The 21,698-nt window shown below is 34.5% G+C and overlaps 1 protein-coding gene across 4 annotated transcripts in view; it reads left to right on the top strand.

Annotated features, from left to right (window-relative positions):
* Fchsd2 (FCH and double SH3 domains 2) overlaps positions 1-21,698 on the top strand; it is a 282,704-nt gene that overhangs the window by 27,027 nt on the left and 233,979 nt on the right. For all 4 annotated transcript variants that reach the window (XM_010603233.1, XM_010603234.1, XM_010603232.2 and 1 more), the window contains exon 3: positions 7,715-7,760. In XM_010603233.1, coding sequence (XP_010601535.1) covers positions 7,715-7,760 — 46 coding nt within the window. The remainder of the gene's footprint in view (positions 1-7,714; positions 7,761-21,698) is intronic.

Here is a 21,698-nt window from a genome sequence, read left to right as displayed (position 1 = left end):
TTTTTTTTGGAGACAGGGTTTTGCTAAGTCACTTAAGTTGCCCTAGCTGGGCTTGAATTTGTGTTCTTCCTGCCTCAGCCTCTCAGAGTGTTGGGATTAACAGGCATTTGTCACCATGCCTGGTGAGAAGTATTTTTTTCAAGTTGAAATTTTGTGACAACTTGTGTTGAGCAAGTATGTCAAGTATAACAGCTTGCACTCACTTGGTGTTTCTGGGTCACATTTTGGTAATTCTTTTTTGTTTGTTTTTGTGTTTTGAGACAGGGTCTGGCTATGTAGTTCAGGCTACCCTTGAACTTACTGTATAGCCCAGACCAGCCTTGAACTCTCAGCAATCCTCCTGCCTCAGTCTCCCAAGTTCTGGGATTACTAGCATTTGCCTTCACACCTGGCACATTTTGGTAATTCTTACAGTAGCTCATTTATTATAATTTCTGTTGCAGTGTACTGTGATTAGTGGTCTTTGATGTTACTGTTGTCATTGTTTTAGAAAGCTACAAACTATACCTGTATAAGATGGAATTTAATGGATATATGCTATTGTATGTATTCTGACTTCACCAACCATCTGATGCCCGTTTTCTGTCTCTCCTTGGGCCTTCCTGTTTCCAGGATACAACAGTATTTTAGTACATGTGCTGATGAAGCAAGTGCAAGACACAACAATATTGAAGTTAGCCAGTTAGGACCCTGCAGTGGCCTTTAATTTTCAAAAGAATGGAAGGAAGAGTTTTATGTGTCTAACTTTTTTTGGGAGGGTATCAAACTGGTTGCTTTGCACATACTAAGCAAATCTCCATCACAGTTTACTTGCTCGCTCTCCCTTCTTTCCTTCTTTCCTTTCTTCCTTCCAAAATTATTTCCAAAGTGGCTTTACCATTTTGCATTCTTCTTAGCAATATATCAGCATTCCAGTCATGTCTCACCCTTTTTATCAATACTTGGTGTTGTTAGTTTTCTTAACTTTAGTTATTCTAGTAATGGTTAGTGGCATTGTGTCTTGTTTTGTTTTTGAATTTCTCTGATGACTAGTCACATTAAGCATTGCTTCATTGTTGTGGAGCATTTGGGTAATTTTTTTCTGTAAAATAAAAGTCTAGTTGGGTGTGGTGGTGATACTCTTTATCAAGCAGGATATACTACCTCCCAGAGAAAAGGGTAGCTTTTTTTAAATGGTAAAAATATAATTTAGCTCAGTGGTTCCACTGTCTTCCTTGCAAGTGCAAGGTCCCAAGTTCAGTCCCTGGTACCAAAAAAAAAAAAAAAAAAGAGCTAGTTCATTTAATTTGTCTCTTTTGACCTGGGTATTAATAATGGGTGGGGAAATAACGTATTTGTTAGCGCTAGTCATAATTTCTAATCTCAGTTTTAGAAAACCAATATGAATGTAAAAAAGGTGTGTGCACATGTTTGTGAGGGTGCAGTTACTTTTATAAAGGGCTTTTCTTCCCAGTGTAATGCATGTTTTTACAAAGTATCAGAAATTATAGATTAGAAAAAGGAAAAGACTAAAATGAAAGCCAAGAAAACTTCCTTTACTGTTTTGGTATGTTTACATACATGTATAAGTATTTGCACATGCATAATGTGTGTGTGTGTGTATATCCATGAAGCATTATATATAAACTATATATAAATATATTGTTTATGTGTTTGTATATAATAGCTTATATGTTTTCTCAAATGCATTTTAAAGGACTATGTCTAGTACTGCATGTGTATGTAAAATGCTTTATAATAATATGCAGTACTCCCTAAGAAAGGGGATCTTGCTTCACTTTACCCTGCAGTTTTTTTATTATAGTAAAATGCATATAAAATTTACTGTCTTAACTGTTTTAAAGTGTACAGTTCAGTGGTATTAAATACATTCATATTGTTTTGCACCATTATCACTATCCATTTCCAGAACTCCTTTTCAGTTTGCACAACTGAAACTATACCCATTGAACAGTAACTTACTATTTCCCAGCATTCCTTGCAAACCCCTATTCTACTCTGTCTCTGTGCTGTTGTCTGTTTTAAGTAATTCATATAATTGGAATAATGTTGACTTTTTGTAACTGACTCATTTCATTTCTGATAGATTGATTGATTGATGTACTAAGGATTGAACTCAGTTCTCTTCTCTGAGCTATATCCTGAACCCTTTTTATTTTTTATTTTGAGACAGAGTCTTGCTAAGTTGCTCAGACTGTTGCAAACTTGTGATTTTTCCATCTCAGCTTCCTAGTATAGTATAATGTTCTTAAGGTTCATTCATGTGGTAGTGTATATCAGAATTTCTTCCTTTTAAGGCTGGTATTATTATTCCATTGTATGTGTATGCCATATTTTATTTATCCATTCACCTGTTGATGGACACTTGAATTGCTTTCATTGTTATCTATTATGAACAGTGCTACTTTGAGCATAAGCATATTGCAAGATAAGATACTCTTTAAAACTGGTAAAATATATTAAGATGAAGATCAGCTCAGTGGTATAGTGATTCCCTAGCATGTGTGAGGCCCTGGGTTCAATCCCCAGCCCTGAAAAACAACAACAAACAAATATGGGTGTAGAAATATTTCTTTGAGACCCTGAATCATTTCGTTTGAATATGTACCTGGAAATGAAATTGGTAGATAGTGTAGTAATTTTATTTTATATTTTTGCGAAACTGTTGTACTGTTTTCCACAGTAGCCATTTTACATTACCAACAACACATAAGGATTCCAGTTTATCCACATCCATGCCACCATTTGTAATTTTCTGATTTTTTTTTTTTATGGTTCCATTCTTAGAGGATTGAGGTGATAACTGTATTGTGGTTTTTATTTGCAGTTCCTTGGTGACTAGTAATGTTGAACATCTTTTCATGTGCTTCCTGGCTGTTACGGTTTATATCTAGATGTCCCTTCAAAGTCTCATGTGCTCTTGGGTAGGGCTTTTGGGTCACATGAGTGCTATATTCATTGGTAGATTAACTCACTGATGAGTTTATACTTAAATATGCTGTTTGGAGGTGGAACTTGGTCAGAAGAGAGAGATCACTGAGGTCATGGCCTTAAAGGGTGTATCTCCCTCTAGTTCCTCCCTTTGTTCTCTGGATCCTGGCTGCCCTGTGAGCAGCTTTCCCCTGCCCAGAAGACCCTTCCACTACGCACTGAAACTGCAAGGACTGAAACTTCTAAAATGTGAGCCAAATAAAGCTCTCCTTTAAATTATGGTTGTCAGATACTGTGGCTCAGCAATAAAAAAGTGCCTAAGACACTGGCCATTTACATTTGAATTTGCCATATTTTTTTGAAGAAAAATGTTTATTTAAATTCTTTGCCCATTGTATTGTGTTTTTACATTGTTCTTGACATTTAATTGTTTTAGGAGCTCTGTGTATATTCTGGATGTTGATCCCTTATCAGATATATAATTTTCAATTATTTTCTCTCATTCTTTTTTTACTGTTGATAGTATCTTTTGATTCATAAAATTTTTTAATTTTCATAGGAGTCTAATTTGTCCATTTTTCTCTTTTGTTCTGTGTACCTTTGCTGTCATATCCAAGAAGTTATTGCAAAATCCAATCTTACAAAGCTTTTACCCTGCTTTTTGTAAGTTTTTTTTGTTTTGTTTTGTTTTCTAAGAGTTTTTGAAAGTTTTAAACGTAGGTCATGTATCCATTTTGAGTTAATTTTTGTGTATGATGTTAGGTAAGGATCTAAAGTCATTTTTTATGTATGGATATCTAGTCAACCCATTATCATTTGTTGGAGAGACTGTTCTTTCCTGGTACATATTCTTATTATGCCTGTTGAAGATCAGTTGGTATATATGCATATGTTTATTTTTGGGCCCCCTGATCTGTCCTGTAAATCTATATGTTTATGTTAGCACCACACTGGTCTGATAATTATCTTTGTAGGAAATGTGAACTTTCTAGTGTTGTTCTTTTTTCAGGATTGTTTTTAGCTATTTAGATGTTCCTTCAGATTTCATATAATTTTAGATATTTATTTCCATTTCTGCAGAAATTATGGGTTTTTCATAGAGATGCTGTTAAATCTGTAGATTGCTTTTGGTGATATTACATCCTTAACAATATTATTTTCCTACCTGCAAGCATGACATATCTTTTCTCATTTCTTCTTTAATTTCAGAAGTGTTTTATAATTTTCATTAAGATTAATTTCTAAATATTTTATTCTTTTGATATTATTTTAAGTGGATTTTAAAATTTCATTTTGTATCATATATATTACCAGGTATAGTTCTCATGTTTGTAGTTTCATTATTTTAAGAGGCTGAGGCAGGAGTATAGCAAGTTTGAACCCAGCTTGGGCAATTTAGTGAGACCCTGTTTCAAAATAAAATATAAAAAAGTGCTATTGATGTAGCTCAGTGTAAAGTTCCTGTATCTGGTTCCCAGTATTTCCCACCCCGCAATGCACAAAGTGGTAAAATGGCATCTTTGTCTTGTGCTTGATCTCAGAGGTAAAGTTTTCAGTCCTTTATAGTTGAGTATAATGTTTAGTTGTAGACTTTTCATATATGGCCTTTATTATGTTGAAGCAGTTTCTGTTTATAGTTTGTATTTTTATCTTGAAAGGTTATTCAGTTTTTTCACATGCATTTTCTATACCAATTGAGATGACCATGTAGTTTTTTTCTTCATTCTTTTTCATTGATCAGTTTTTCAAGGATTCAATGCTGAATCCTTGCATTTCAGGAATAAGTCCCACTTAATCATGATGTATAGTTCTTTTAATTTGCTGTTGGATTTGATTTGCTAGTTTTTTGTTGAAGATTTTTGCTGTCAGTGTTTATAAAGGAAGTTGGTCTGCAGTGTCAGGACGTGATGCATGTCTATAGAATGAGTTAGAGATTATTTCTTTCCCTTTAATGTTTTTGGAAATGTTTGAGAATTGGTGATCTTTAAAGGTTTAATAAAATTCATCATTGAGACCATCTTCTTTGCTGGAAGAGTTTTGATTCCTTACTTAATCCTGATTTTAAATCCCTTCAGATTTTCAGTGTTTTTGTGGTTTATCCTCACTAGGCCTAAAAAGGCCTTTAAATTCTCTAGAAGTCACTGCAGCCAGAGAGAGAGGGACTTGCATGAAAGTGAGGGAGACTGAGTGACAGTGGTTGCTCTCTCTTTGTACCTCTGCCATCAGAATTTTCAGTATCGATCATAGCATAGTAGATTCTGGATATTTTAGGGATGGGTTTCATTTTGCCCGTCCTGGCTCTGGTTGATGTTTGCAAGCAGCTCCTGGAACAAAATGCATGGCTGCGTGCCACAGACTTCGGGGTAGAGGATGGTGGCTCCTTCTGTGCTGATTGAAATTGGATCAAATGAATTACTATTGCCCAAACCTTCCCCTGGAAGTCAGGTGCCTGCAGTTAACTCCCTAATTCCAAAATGGGTAGATGAGACAGGCTGTACCAGTGCCTTCATTGTCTCAATGGAACAGATTCTTAGTGCTTCTTAACCTCCCATCTTCCCAGAATCTTCTTTGCTTGCTTAACCCTTGAATGCACTGGGTATATATATAATATATATAGACTTTTATTTTTTATAATCTAAAAATACCCTTATATATGCATGAATATTTAGGTTTATTTTTTATACATTTTATTTTATTTTATCACATCCCCAAGCCTCCTCTCCTCTCTCTGTACCCAAACTTTGTTTCCATTTTTTCCCTTCTATTTTTACTTTTTTTCTTATTGCTTCCTGAATTTTTAGATTTAAAGAGACTATCTCCCTTTTGTATTTTTAGTATTAAGAAATTAGTTATTCACTCAAGACAAATACAGTAAAATCTTGAATAGTTACATTTCCTAATAATTAAATTAAAATTTTCAAGTGTTAATTTTGGCTTCTTTTTTTCTATTCCAGTGCACTCTCACTTTCACTCTTTCTACTTATATCTCTGCCTTAGTGAAATATTACCTGCTTTTTCCATCCCTTGAGAATTTTTATTTATAGAACAAATTATGACACTTAGCTAGATTTAGAGTTTCAGATACTGTCTGTCTGTCTATGGTAGTACTGGGGATTGAACACAGAGCTTTCACACTGAGTTATAGCACTAGTTCCTCCCCCCTTTAATTTTTAATTTTGAGGCAGGGTTTTACTAAGTCGCTAAATTGTTCAATCTGGGCTTGAACTTGTGATCCTCCTGCCTCAGCCTCCCAGAGCCCTGGGATTATAGGTGTGTGGATCAAATATTATCTTATACTCTCCTATATTATCTGGATGCTGACTTCTACAGTTGCAAGTATACTCATAAATTTGGATTGAGCTGGGCATGGTGGTGCATTCTTATAATGCCAGCACTCAGGAGACTAAGGTAGGAAGATCACCATGGGTTTGAGGCCAGCCTGGACTATGTAGTGAGTTCAAGGCTGGTCTGAACTACATAGTGGAACCCTCTCTCAAAAACAAAAATAAAAACAAAATTGGGTTGAAATGAAAGAGAGTGTGTGTGTGTTTCATGAGGTACAGTGGTTTTGCAGCACAGATTCCTAGCATATAACACACAGGTCTTTAATTCAGAATATTCAAAGTAAATTGCCAATATTATTTATTATATTTTGTTGATTCTGCAATGCCTGTGATTTACAAGATTAACTTTTATTTTATTAACCATTAAAATAGAAAATACTGTCAATCATAAAGAGTCACCCCCATATCATAAATTTGCAAAATTTTTCAAAGAGATAGGGTCTCACTATGTTGCCTAGACCGGCCCATCCTGGGTTCAGCCCAGGTGGAGTGGTACACACCAGCCTTTGGGAGGCTGAGGTAGGAGGATCACAAGTTTGAGGCTAGCTAGATCTACATAACAAGTTCGAAACCCCAGCCTGGATTACATAGTGAGACTTTTATCTCTAAAACGAAAAACAACAAAAAGCCAAACAAAAAAAGCTAGGCACGGTGGTGCATGCCTGTAATCCCAGCACTCAGAAGGTGTAGGCTGAGGCAGGAGAATTGCTGTGAGTTCAAGGTCAGCCTGGGCTACATAATGAATGCAAGGCCAACCTGAATTACAAAACACTGTCTCAAAAAAAAAAAAAAAAATCCTGGGCTCAAGCAAGTTTCCTTCCTCAGCTTCCCAAGTTGGTGGGAATTCCTCTGTACATCACTGTGCCTGGCCAGAAGTGTTCACTGTGAAAAGTATGAACCTTAGAATCTACAAAATTATACATGTGTGGAAAGTATGTTCTCATCACACCACACATGTAGCCATATAGTGCTTTGTTTTCAAAAAAGTAGTAAAGGAAACAGCTTGATGATTTTTCATGTTGACGCTATCAAAAATTTTCACTTTGAGGTCAGGAACCATTTTTAGTACCTATTATGTAACAGCCATCCTTATAACAGTTGCCAACATCTACCTAAGATTTACTGTGTGACATTTTTGACTACTTTCTATATTTCAAATAACTAAATTTTAGAATATTTTTATGTTTTTACACTCAGTTTACCAACAAGGAAACTGAGGCATAGGGAAGTCAAATGACTTTTCTAAGATCGTACTTGTAAGTGGTAGAGCTGGGCTTTGAATGTACATTATTTAACTGCAGAGACTATGCAGTTGGTCTTTCTAAGCACATAAAGATTAATAAAATAATTTCCCAGGAAATATTTGAAGAAGTGTTTAAAAATTTAAATAAAATTATTAAGTTATGCTTTCAGTAATTAATTTTTATTTGTATTTTTAGGACATTCAGTCAGAAGAGGGCTGCTATTGAAAGAGAGTATGCACAGGTAAGCTTGGAGTTGAAGTCCCCATGCTAGGTGTACTTAAGGGTAGATGTGGTTGTCAGAGAAAAACCTTAGTATCCCCCCTCTTGTTTTTCATATTTCTGCTTTCTGTTCTTTGATTCCCCTTTTGTTTCATTTGAATATTTAAGCAAGGAGCTAAATTGTTCATTATTACAAAGAAGATTGTGAACCTGCTGCTAGGAGACATTATGAACAATATTTGTAAAATATTTAAGGAGATGAATGATAATATATTTCACAGGTATACTTATTCATTCTCCTTTATGTGTCCCATTCTCTGCAGTTAATGAAAGGTTAATTTTTATATTTATTGATTCTGAATTTTAGTTTTCATCACTGGCCTGTTGCAGAGGGTGATATGCTTTCAGTGGATGGTATAGAACCTTATCTAGGAAAAGTTAAGGATTTCCTTTAATTTTAATTATACCCTTATTTGTGCTCTCCTTACTAAATATTACAAGAAGAATTATGTTGCTATATCATCTTGTGGATGTGTAAGAATCAGTAACTATTCTATGTACAAAAACAATTTAACATAATTTGCAAATTTTGGCCTTTTAAAGCATTTACTTTCTGTTTGCAGTAGCATTCTAGACAGTCCCCCTCATATCCCAACAAATTGTAAAACTCATACTTGCAGCAAAAATTTAAAATACAAGAGAATATTAGAAGGCACAATTAACATGCAGTATGTATTCTACATGGTAACTGCTACTGCTACTGCTGTTGTTATTTCTATAAATAATGATATTAGGGCATGATTTTCTTGTCTTTTTTAATGCTTTTTTAGGTTCTAACTTTAATTTTATTCAAATTAATTAGGTAGACATCAATCTTTTTTGATTTGACAGTCATAGAAGAGAATTATCTATTCCTTAAAAGCCAGATAAAATTGATTTAGTCAGTAGATGTTGAGTGCTTGTAATGTACACAGTACCATGGAATTAGATTTAATTAATAAGATTTACCCTTGAAGAGTTTAACTATCAAGGGGATTACATTTGGGTTGTTAATACAACCCTATATAATAATATAAGTAAACTATATAAAGTATCTAATCTTTCTAAACTTTCAAATCATACTCAAGATCAAATGTTCCAGTGTCTCTCCACTTGGGAAAATTAGCTCTATTTATTTAAATTCAATTTGCTGACTGTTCTTATTATTTATCATATATACCTGATAGATGATTGATCTGTCTTAGTTCTTATTCTTCAGTGTTTTCCTAATTGTTTTCAACTTATTTTTTGACATTATAGACAGTGTTATCTCTGTGTTCTTGTTTGCCTAGACATTGTTTTTACTTCTTGTAGATATTAGAGAAACTCCACTACTTATTTTAAGCCTATTTGTGTGTCTTATATGAGAATATATCCTCATTGGTAATAGAGTAGACATACAGAATACTTGAATTATTTAAATTATTTCTTTCCTTTACCTTCTTTAGCTCAATGTACAGTTGAAAATTGGGAAGACAATTTTTGAAAAATTGCAGTTTAGCAGATACATAGTAAGATGGACAAATATTAAAATATACCTTTTGATACTTTTTTTGTGAATTGAATATAGCCATATATCTATTACCCAAATTAAAATGTAGACCGTTACTGAGAACCCAGGGAGAATCAAATTCATACCTTCCAGTGGTAACTAGTACTCTTTTCTCACTAGAGTTTATTGTCTTCTTTTACCTTTTTTTAATTGAATATTGAGGATTGACCCCAGGACCTTTCCTTTTAAAATTTTATCTGTGTGTGTATGTATGTGTGTTTAAGACAAGGCCTCACTATGTATTCCAATATGGCCATGAACTCACTGTGGAGCTCAGGCTGGCCTTAAACTTTCCATGATCCTTCTGCCTCAGCCTCTTGAGTGCTGGGATTATAGACATACACCACTATGCTGGGCCTTATTTTTTGCCAAGTTACTATGTTGCCCAGGTTGAGCTACAATATGTTGTATACCAGAACATGTAATCAACCTGTTTCAGCCTCTCGGAGTGCTGGGGTTACAGTGTGTATCACCATGCCTGGCTTGTGTCTGATTTGTTTGATTCAGCATTAAGATTATAACTTTCAAACCTGTTTTTGCATATAGAAGTGATTCCTTATAGGATCCATGGAACGAATATATTACAATTTATTTTTCCAGTGTAGTAATGATGCAAATTTTATATTCATGTTTTATTTTTTCTGGTACCTGGGATCGAACTCAGGACCTTGTGCTTGTGAGGCAGATGCGAGCACCACTGAGTTAAATCCCCAGCCCAACTATATTCATGTTTTAGGGGATTTTGACTAATGCTTCTTAGCAAAAGTTTTATATATGTTTTTGATGGTTATATACATGTAGGAGCAGAGTTGCTGGATCAGTGGGTACATGTACATCCTATTTTAATAGGTACAATGAAGCAGTTTTACAAAGTGTACCATTTTACATTCTCCCCAACAATATATGAGAGTTGTACTTGCTCCATAACTTTGCCCATATTTTTCTCTAAAATTAAAGACTGACATTTTTTTCCATTAAGTTTATTGGTACATTTAAAGTGAACAATACAGTTACATTTATCATTGGGATCTTGTACCTTTATGTGATATATCTTGGTTCTTGTTTTTTACCAGTACTCCTGCCCTCCCTTCACCCCCTTCACCCTTCCCTATTTACAAAGACTTTGTTTCTGTTTTTTCATTTTTTCCCATTTTTTCTTTTCCCTTATTTCCTTTCCTCTCCCCTTTAGCCATTTTCTTCCTATTTCACCCTCTCAGTTATACCATTTGAACCTTATTTACACTTTTAGATTTTCACACCAGAGAAACTATTTGATATTTACTCAAGTGTGTCCTATTTATTTCACTTAAGAGTGAAATGTGCATCCATTTAGCTATAAATGTTTCTAGTTTCTCATTCCTTATGGCTGCGTAGTATTCCATTTTATAGAAAAACCATGTCTTCTTTATCCAAGTCTCCACTTGAGGGACATGTGGGTTGTTTCCAAGTTTTAGCTATTACAAACTGTGCTGCTATAAATATGGATGCACATATATCACTGTGATATGATTCTTTTAATTCTTTTGGAAAGATACCCTGCAGAGGGATAGCTGGGTCAAATGGAACCTCTAATCATAATTCTTTGAGGTATCTCCATATTGATTTCCACGGTGGTTGCACCAGTGTGCACTCCCACCTATAATGGAGAAGGATTGTTTTCTCCCCACAGTCCCACCAGCATTTGTTATTGGTTGATTTGATAGCAGCCATTCTTTCTGGGGTAAGGTGAAATCTCAGTGTTATTTTCATCTGCATTTCTCAAATGACCAGTGATGTTGAACATTTTTTCATGTATTTATTTGCTGGTTTGCTTTTTCATCTGAGAAATATCTCTTCATTTCAGATTCCCATTTTTGAATCGGGTCTTTGTATTTGGGGGGGGCTTTTTTTTTTTTAGTTCTTTATATATTCTAGATAGTAGCCCTTTGTCAGAGGAGTAGAAGATAAAAATTTTTTCCCACACATTGTAGGTTGTCTCTTAGCTGTGTTGGTGATTTCTCTTGCACTGCAAAAACTCTTTAATACAATGAGATCCCAGTTGTTGATTCTTTGTTCAAGTTGTCGTGCTGCTGAGGATTTGTTCATAAAGTCTTCTCCTGTGCCAATGTCTTCAAGAGTTCTACCTAATTTACTTTCCAGTAAGTTTAGTGTTTCTGTTTTTATATATTAAGTTTTTAATCCACTCAGATTTTAGTTTAGTGCATGGTAAAAGATAGGGATCTAGTTTTAATCTTTGGCAAGTTGAAATACAGTTTTTCCAACACTGTTTATTAAAGAGGCTATCTTTCCTCCAGTGAGGATGGTTAGCTCCTTTTCAAAGATGAGGTAGCTGAGTATGTGTTGTTCTGCATCTTCTAATCTATTCGATTGATCTGCAGGTCTGTTTCTTTGCCAGTACCATGCTGTTTTTATTACAGTGACTTTGTAGTATAGTTTCAAGTTGGGAATTGTGATACCCTGTGCCATGTCTTTGTTGCCTAGAACGGTTTTTGCTATTTGAGATCTCTTCTGGTTCCAAATGAATTTTTGGATTGTTTTCTCAAGTTCTGTGAAATGTATTGCATTGAATCTATATAGAAGTTTTGGAAGTATGGCCATTTTCACTATGTTTGTTCTTCCTACCCTTGAGCAAGAGATGTCTTTCCATCTTCTTATACCTTCTTCTTGTTTCAGAGTCCTGTAATTTTCAGTGTAGAGGTCTTTTGTCTCATTCGTTAGATTAATTCCAAGATATTTCATTTTTGAGGGGAATGTTATTAGGAATTGTTTCCCTGATTTCTCTCTCAGTGAGTCTTTTATTTGTGTACAAGAAGGCTATTGATTTTTGAGAGTTGACTTTGTATCCAGCTACTCTACTGAATCTGTCAATTAAGTCTAGCAGTCTTTTGGCAGAGTTTTTTGGATCCTTTATGTAGAGTATCATATCAGCAAATAGTGACAGTTTAACTTCTTCCTTTTCTATCTTTATTCCTTTTATTTCTTTCTTGTCTAATTGCTGTGGCTAATGTTTTTACAACTATATTGAGCAGGAGTGGACATCCTTGTCTTATTCCTGATTTTTAGTGTGAAGCTTTTCAGTTTTTGACTATTTAGAATGATAATTGGCTGTTGGTTTTTCATAGATAGCCTTTACAGGATGAGATAAAGACCATCTATTCCAATTTTCTGTAGGTTTTTTTTTTATCATGAATGGGTGTTGAATTTTGTTGAATCCTTTTCTGCATCTATTGAGATGCTCATATGGTCTTTGTCCTTGACTCTGTTGCTATAGTATATTACATTTATTGATTTACCTATGTTGAATCATCCTTGCATCCCTGGGATAAATCCACCTTGGTCAGGGTGTGTGATCTTGATCTGTATTCTGTTTGCTAGTATCTTATTGAGGATTTTTTCATCTGTGTTCATTAGGGAGATTGGCTGTTAGTTCTCTTTTTTGGTTGGGTCTGTCCCTGGTTTTGGAATCAAAGTAATACTTGTATGAATGAATTTGGAAGTATTGTTTCCCTTTCAATTTCACTGAAGAGTTTAAAGAGTAGTGGTGATAGTCCTTCTCTAAATGTCTTGTAGGATTCAGCAGTGAAGCCATCAGGAACTGGGCTTTTCTTTGTTGATAATGTTTTAATTACATTTTCAATTCAGTAAATGTCATTGGGGTGTTTAGACTTTTTATATATTTTCTTTGTTCAACTTTGGAAGTTCATATGTATCTAGGAATCTGTCCATTTCTTCTGTATTTTCCATTTTATTAGAGTAAAGGGTTTCAAAGTAGGTATTTATGATCCTCTGGATTTCTGCTGGATCTGTTGTGACTTCACCTTTTTCATTCCTAATTGCATGAATTTGAGCCTTTTTTTGTAAGGGTTTATCCATTTTATTGATTCTTTTGGAAAATCAACTCTTTAATTCATTGATTTTTTTTTTGTATAGTTCTTAGTCTCCATTGCTTTAATTGCTGCTCTGATCTTTATAATTTCCTCCTTTGTACGAGCTTTCTGTTTGTCTTGCTCTTCTTTTCTTAGAAGCTTAAGATTAATCATTAGGTTGTTTATTTGAGTTGGCTCTGTTTTCCTAGTGTGGACATTTATTGCTATGAATTTCCCTTGTAGAACTGCTTTCCTTGTGTCCCATAGATTCCTGTATGTTGTATTGGCATTATCATTTAATTGTAGAAACTGTCTAATTTCTTCTTCAATTTCCTCTGTGACCCAATGGTTGTTCAGCAGGGTGTTAATTTCCATGCATTTGTGAAGTTCTTGTGGTTTCTTAGGCTATTGACCTCCATTTTAATTGCGCTATAGTCTGATAAAATATACAGGGGATAACTTCAGTTTCCTTGCATTTACTGAAGCATGTTCTATGAGCTTGCATGTGGTCTCTTTTGGAGAATGACTCGTGTGTAGCCAAAAATAATTTATATTCTGATTTTGTGGGGTGGAACACTCTGTAGACATCTACTAAGTCCATTTGCTCTTAGACTTGGTTCAGTTCTGTTATTTCTTTGTTGATTTTTTTGTCTATTTGTATCAGTGGAGTATTGAGGTCTCCCACTACAGTTGTATTGGTGCTTATTTCATTTTTCACATCCATTAATTTTTGTTTTGTATAGTTGCAGGCATTAGTATTTGGTGCATATATATTTATGATTATCATTTCTTTCTCTTGTATTGTTCTCTTTACAAGGATGTGGTGGCTTTCTTTGTCTCTCTTAATTAGTTTTGGTTTGAAATCTAGTCTGTCTAATAATAAGATAGCTACCCCTGCCTTTTCCAGGGTTCTGTCACATGGAGAACTGTTTTTCCAGCCTTTTACTCTCAGTGTGTGAATTTCTTTGTGGATTAAGCAGGTTTCTTATATACAGCATATTGTTGGATTTTGCTTCTTAATCTATTCTGCCAGCCTATGTCTTTTGATTAGTGAATTGAGGACATTAACATTGATGGTTATAACTGTTATGTATTGTCATGTTATTTTTCTGTTGTTGGTTCTTTCATTTTTTAATTTTTCTCTCTCTCCCTTTAGTTTCCTGCTTTGCCTGGTATATTTGCTCTCTTGGCACTTATGGAGTTGTGGCCTTCATTTTCTTTTTCCAGGATATTGTTTAGAAGTGTTTGGAGTGCTAGTTTGGCATTCATGAAATTTCTCAGGTGTTCTTCGTCGTGGGAGTATCTTATTTTGCCATCAATTTTGAAAGACAGTTTTGCAGGATACAGCATTCTAGGTTGGAGGTTGTTTTCTTTTAGGACTTGAAATACCTCACTGCAGGCTGTCCTTGACATGTGGGTTTGTGTTGAGAAGTCTGCTGTGATTCTACTGAGCTTTCCTTTGCATTTGACTTGTTTCGTTTCTCTTACTACTTGTAGTATTTTGTTCTTCTGTTGGATTTCTGGGATCTTAATTAGTATATGTCTAGGTGTAGATTTTTTTTTTTTGATCATGGCTAATTTGAGTCCTATATGTCTTACTTATCTGTATGTCACATTCTTCCCCTCTGTTTGGGAATTTTTCTGTCATTCTGTGAATACTTTTTTATGTCATTTGAACTTTCTCATGCTACTTCATGGATTCCTATCAGTCTTATATTATTCTTCTTTGCGTCTTCTAAGAGTTGTTGGATTACTTTTTCATGGTTCCTTACTGTTTTTAAGAGCTTTCTCGGGCTGGGGGTTTAGCTCAGAGATTTCGCTGCCTGCCTTTAAGAGATCTCTCTTTTCATGGTCACTGACTGCAATCCTGTCTTCTATTTCTGAAATTCTATCTTCACATTTGTTCATCCTGCTGTGAATGCTTTCTATAGAGGTTTTTTTTTTTTTTTGGTACTGAGGCTTGAACTCGGGTCCTTGCGCTTGCAAGGCAGGCCACTGAATCACTGAGCTAAATCCCCGGCCCTCTATAGAGTTTTTAATCTCCTGCATATCTATTTGACTCTGTTTCATGAATTCCATTTCTTTCCTGTTCTGGGCATTCATAGTTTCTATCATGGTCCTGAGCTCATCTATTTTTTTATCTGTTTCTGTTCTAGAGTCTCTAATCATATCTTTCATTCTTCTCACCATCTCTGTGGTTATCTGGAAAATTGTTTCTGTTTTGAATTTTTCTAGAGCCTCATTTATCTGTTTATTTCGTGCACTATCACAGGGTGTCCCGATGGTTGACTGTCAGACTTTTCTACTTCATTTCCCCCAGAGTTTACCTTTGGTGGGGTGGAAGTCTGTGTTTGTGCCTTGTTTGTTTGTTTGTTTGTTTATTTAATTTTTTGAGGCAGGGTCTCACTATGTAGTTGAGACTGACCTGGAACTCACTATGTAGGCCAGGCTGGTCTCGAACTCACAGCAATCCTCCTGCCTCAGCCTCCCGAGTGCTGGGATTTCAGGTGTGTACCACCACGCCCAGTTTGTGCCTTGTTTAAATGCCTTCTCATTTCTGTTTTTGTCATTGGTCCTGTCTTTGGTTCAATTCCTGGGTTAATACTTTGATCTTCTAGATATAGCTTATCTTTAGGTTTTGAGTCACTAATGTCTCTGAGTCAATCTCATTTTTATTATACCAGGGAGAACAACAACTATGGTGGTTTGATGTGCCTTTATCGCAGATTTTCTTCAGTTTTTCAGTGGACTTCTTTTCATCTGGAAGCCTCAGAAAGAGGCCCTCTTTCTCTTGTTCATGGGGTGGGGGGAGATACATAAACACCACTATGTTGGTGCCCATGCAGCTGGGCTCTTCTGGCACACTGGCAAGACTGATATTTTTCTAACTATATAAATGTATTTCATTTTTTAAGATAAGCTTTGTAAAAATTGATATATACACATAAAAAAGTGCATTAAGTATATATAGTTTTGAGTTTTTAACAAATGGCCAGATTGTTTTGGAAAACATAACTCTTTCATTTTTTTATTCTCATAAGCAATATATAAAAGTTTCAGATCCAGAAATATACTGAGCAGTATTTGTCAGTGTCTGTCATTTCTGATAAAGATCAGAATAGTGGCTTAATCATTAGGAGCAGTGCCTGTGTAACATTCTTACATGTTTTTTTAGGTGACTATATGAGTATGTTTTATTGGGGATATGCATAGCAAATAGAATTTCTATGTTATTGCTTATATGTTCAGCTTTGGAAGATGCTAGGAAATTATCTTCTATAGCAATTATTATAATTTGCAGTCCTGTATGCAATGATTGGGAGTTGTACAGTAGTTGTTTGGGGTCCTTACCAACATTTGATATTTAAAAAAAAATTTTTTTAGCCTATCTGATGAATGTGGTAGTAAAGAATTGCAAGTTAAATTGGCATTTTTCCTGATGTCTCTTGAAATTGAGGAACTTTTTATATCTTCATTGGGCATTTAGATACGTTTCGTGAAGTTTATGTATTCTGAATTTCCTGTTCAAGTTTCTCATTGTTTTTCTGATTGATTCTGTTCTGGATTTGACTCCTTTATCATATGTATATATTGCAGATACCTCTACACCCTCATGTAGAAATGTCTTATTTGTGGTTTGCTTTTTAATCTGTTAGTGAATTTTTACAACAAAAAACAAGTTCTTAGTTTTGATGAAATATAATTTCCTTTTATAATTAGTGCTTTTTATATTGTATTTAAGAGTTTGATGTAACCCAAAAGTCTACCCTAAGGTGTTATGTAATGTTCTGAAATTTTTATTGTTTTATCTTTCACAGTTAGTTCTGTGGTCTCTGTGAAGTAAACGTTAGTGTTGTGTGAGAGTAGGGTCAGGATTTCATTTTCTATGTGGACATCTATTTGACGAAGCATCATATACTGAAAAAATGTCTCTCCACCTGTACCCTTACACTGGGGTGAAGTAATATTTTGTGGTGAATTAGGTTACTAGTATAAGTGTATTTCTGCACTTTATCCTATGATCTGTTTTTTTTTTAAAGATTTTTGTCATTGTAGTATTTGCTATGGCTTTATAACATTAAATTTCAATATCTGGGAGTTTAAGAACTTTCATTATTCTTGGCTCTTTATATTTCATGTATGTTTTAGAATTATTTTGTTGAATTCCCCAATATGCTTCCTGGGATTTTGATAGAAATTATTTGCACCTTTAGTCACCTTTGATGACTTAACAACTGATATCTTAACAGTATTGTTATCCCCATCTTTATTTAATGGTTCTTTCATTTTTTTCCAGTATATTAAACACATTAGTTAATTGAAACCTACCTTTTGTCAGAGGTCTCTTTTCTGCAACCTGCAGTCTCTGTGATTGCTGCATAGGCCCTATTGTGAATGTTTTTCTTTCTTGTGTGGAATTCATTGATCCTTAGGCCCAGTGGTGGCTTGCTGCTATTATCCTAGCGCTCAGGAGTCTGAGACAGGAGGATCAAAAGTTCAAGGCCTATCTGGTCTACATAGAGAAACCGAGGGAGGAGGAAGGATTCTAGTTTACTCCCTTATTTTTTGAAAGATTTTATGCAGAAATTTCCTAAATCTTTCCTAAATTTTTTATACTTGAATTTATTATTTCACTGAATTTTAGTTATTTTAGTGAAGGACTTGACATTGTTCTGAAGATGCAACACTAGAAATCTCTAATATAATTTCAAAGAGATGAAAGATTTTCTTCATGTTGATATAATAATAGTGAAAGCTCTTTGTGTGTGTGTGGATATTATAAAGAAGAAAAAAAATGCCAGTACTCCAGGAGGCTGAAGCAAGATTATCACAACTTTGAGTCCAACCTAAGCAACTTATTAGCAAGACTCTCTCAAAATAAAAAATAAAAGAGCTAGGGGTTTGGCTCAGTGTAAAGGCCCTGGGTTCAGTCCTCCCATTTTGCTTTGCATACATCACTGATTATTGCCTTGTACCAGTTCCTACAATTAAAATTGTGAGTCAGACAATCCATATATGTTTAAGGCTTTAGGAATATTACCCAATACACTATGTAAAATATTTATTTTTTGATAGAAATATATTAAAATGCCTGTTTCCCATGTTGTTGTTACTCTTGGATGTACATTTAAAGGTATTTTTGGCTTCTTTTTTTTTTTTTAGAAGAAAATTGATGTTCTCTTAGCACTTTTTTTGGTACTGGGCATCGAACTTGGAACCTTCTGCTTGCAAGGCAGGCAGCAGGAACCACTGACCTAAATCCTGGTCCAGTGTTTTGTTTTAATGAAAAAATGTTACAATGTGTGACATCATTTGATTACATTTTTTAGAGAAATTTCAGGATTATATTAAAATTTATGTTGGGCATATGTAAAAAGGATATTAAAATATAGTAAGTTGGTTAAGGTATTATGAAAACATTTTTATATTTAGAATCTGACCCTTCTGAGTAACTTGTAGATCAGAACCATCAATCCGCTTGTTCTTTCTACAGTGTATTACCTTTTATATTACTTCATGATGCCTTGTTTCAGAGTGTCCCCAATACTGCCTGCAGAAAATTTGTCAATATTGCTAATCCCATCCTCCAAGTTTTCATATAGGAAGTTCCTTTTTTTAGCAGAAAATATCACAATAAGATTTTTCAGAAAACAATCAGATATAATGCTTAAGTATTTGTGGGTAGTAATAAATACCTAGAAGTCATAGTTGTCTCCTCAAGCCATAGACCAGCAGCCAAATTCCCATGTATACTAACAGCAATTAGGAGATGTCAATGATTACTTGTAACCTGATTTCAGAGATCTCAAAATGTTAAAAAAAAAAAAAGCATCTTATTGACAGAATTAATGAAATATACCCTCCTCTCTTGTGCGCTACATAGAGATTTCCTTGTTGAAGGAAAGTTGAAACATGGGAGGGAGGATTAAAGAAAGGATGTTCTTCAAAGTCCAGTAGTGGATTGCTCCTATTATCCTAGCACTCAGGAGTTTTAGACAAGAAGATTAAAAGTTCAAGTCCTGCTTGGACTACATGGAGAAATGAAGACAGAGAGGGAGAGAGTCTAAAATATAGGAAGTATTACTTATTAAATGATCTTTTGGAGAGAAGAGTTTTAATTTTTTACTTGAATATTTAAAAATATATGGAAATAGATGTCTAATTGCATTATCTGTATTTACTGCAGTGGCCATTGACTACATTTTTCAATTTAAAGATATGCAGTGGGACACCAATTTTTTATTTTATTTTATTTTAAAATTATCTTTTCTTAAATAATCTATTTTTTTCCTTCCTCCCTCCCTTCTTTTTTCCCCTCACACTTTTGTTTGTTGATTCATGCTGGGAATTGAACATATGTTATGAAGGTACTCTACTACTGAACTACATCTCCAGCACTTCTTTTAAAATTTTATTTTGAGATTGAGTCTTATTAAGTTGCCTATATAATCTTCTTGCCTCAGCCTCCTGAGTAGGTGGGATTACAGGCATATGCCACCACCCCTAGTATGGTAAGTCTCTGACTTACAAACATTCGAGTCGTGAACATTTACAGGTAGGAATGGACCTCAAATTTGGTTTTTGATGCTTTACATTTGTGTCAGAGATGCATAAGATTCACTTTGTCGGAAACAAATCCGACTTTTTGAACCCTCTTTCAAAATGGAACTCATTTATGAATTGGGGACTTACTGTACCAACTTCTTTTTACTGTGTGGTAATAAATCAAAGAAATAAATAAAATTAATGATATTGGAAAAATCACCTGACCTCTTACTTTTTTCTTCTCCATCTTGAAAGAGAAACGATGACCATTCTGTTTTACTTTCTTCTCAGCCTAATTCTGCCAACTAGGTACACTTAAAGAATAAGAAAATGCTTTCTAGTTTATATATACATAAAAGATGGTCTTTATTGATTTTACTGTTAGTTTTCCTTGTTTCTGTGAGTGTTATAACCTAGTTTTGTTAGTGGAAAGGGAGTGATAAGTTAAAATTAGGGACCTTAGCATGTGTTTGATATTCCAAGTCACACTTCTCTTGAAAGCCTATGAAGTAAGCAGATAGTGAACCTTCTTGACTTTGGGTACTTTCTACGAAAATGCTGCCAATACAAGTACACTGAGGTTTTCATTCCTTTCAAAAAGTTTTTAAAACAATTTTATAGGGTATTTTTAATTAGTATGTTTGCAGTACATAAGATTACATTTATCATAGAGGAGTTTGTACATGTACCTAATACCTCTTCTTTATATTTTCATCATCTTCCTCTCTCATCCCTCTCTGCTCCTTTTAACTCTTATTCCCCTTCCCATTTACAAAAGATCTATTTCCACTTTCGTCTTTAAGTCTCTTTTATCCCTTTTCCTTTCCCTCTTGTTTCCCTTTCCATTTGAAAAAAAAAACCTCCCTACTTCCTATTATTTTATCTTTGAGTTTGCTCTTTATAGTTTGAATTTCTCAGTAAGAGAAGCCATGTAATTTTAAAATCATGTGTCTGATTTATTTCAGTTAACATCATAGTCTCAAGGTGCATCCATTTACCTACAAATGCCTCAAGTTTATTCTTCTTTATAGGAGAGTAGTACTCCATTGTATATAAATACCACTTTCTTAATCCTTTCATCTGTTGATGGACATACAGGCTGCTCTCAAGATTTAGCTATTATAAATCGTGCTGCTATAAACATGGGTATGCATCTATCATTGTGATATGATGTCTTTAAATCTTTCAGGAAGATACCAAAAGGGGAACAGCTGGGTAAGATGGAAGTTCTGTTTTTAGTTCATTTTTTTCCCAGTACTGGATATTGAACTCAGGACCTTGTGCTTGCAAGGCAGGCATGGTGCCACTGATCTAAATCCCTGGCCCTCTATTTTTAGGCTTTTGCTGTCTCCATAGTGATTGTACTAGTTTATATTCTCACCAACAATGTAGAAAGGTCCCTTGTTGCCTGCAGCTTCACCAGTATTTGTTATTATTTGATTTCTTGATGGTACCCATTCTTTCTGGAATAAGATGATGTCTCAGTGTGGGAGGTTTTCATTTTTCCCTTATTTCTTTCTTTCTTTAGTTTTCTTTTTATTGAGTTTATTGGTACAATCTAGGTATACAATACAGTTACATTCATCATTGGGATCCTCTACCTTTACATAATAGGTCTTGATTCTCATTTTTCCCCTTGTCCCTGCCTCCCTTCACCCCCTCCTCCCCTCCCCATTTACAAACACTTTATTTCCATTTTTTCAGTTTCTCATATTTTTTTCCTCTCCCTTATTACCTTTCCCCCACCCTTCCCACTTTCCCTACACCTTTAGCCCTTTACTTCCTATTTCACATTATTAATTATCTCATTAGGATCCTGTGTACTATTATAGTTTTTCACACCAAAGAAACTATTTGGTATTTCAGTTAAAGAAATCTCTGTATGAACATTAAAAATAGGGAATCCTAAAATAAAACTAAAAAGGAAAGTAAAAGAGAAAAGGCAATGATGTAACAT

The sequence above is a fragment of the Fukomys damarensis genome, unplaced genomic scaffold (genome assembly GCF_012274545.1).
Source record: "Fukomys damarensis isolate Sample0158 unplaced genomic scaffold, DMR_v1.0_HiC HiC_scaffold_16, whole genome shotgun sequence".
In the NCBI taxonomy this organism is placed as follows: Eukaryota; Metazoa; Chordata; class Mammalia; order Rodentia; family Bathyergidae; genus Fukomys; species Fukomys damarensis.
This window is presented reverse-complemented; position numbering and strand designations above follow the sequence as displayed.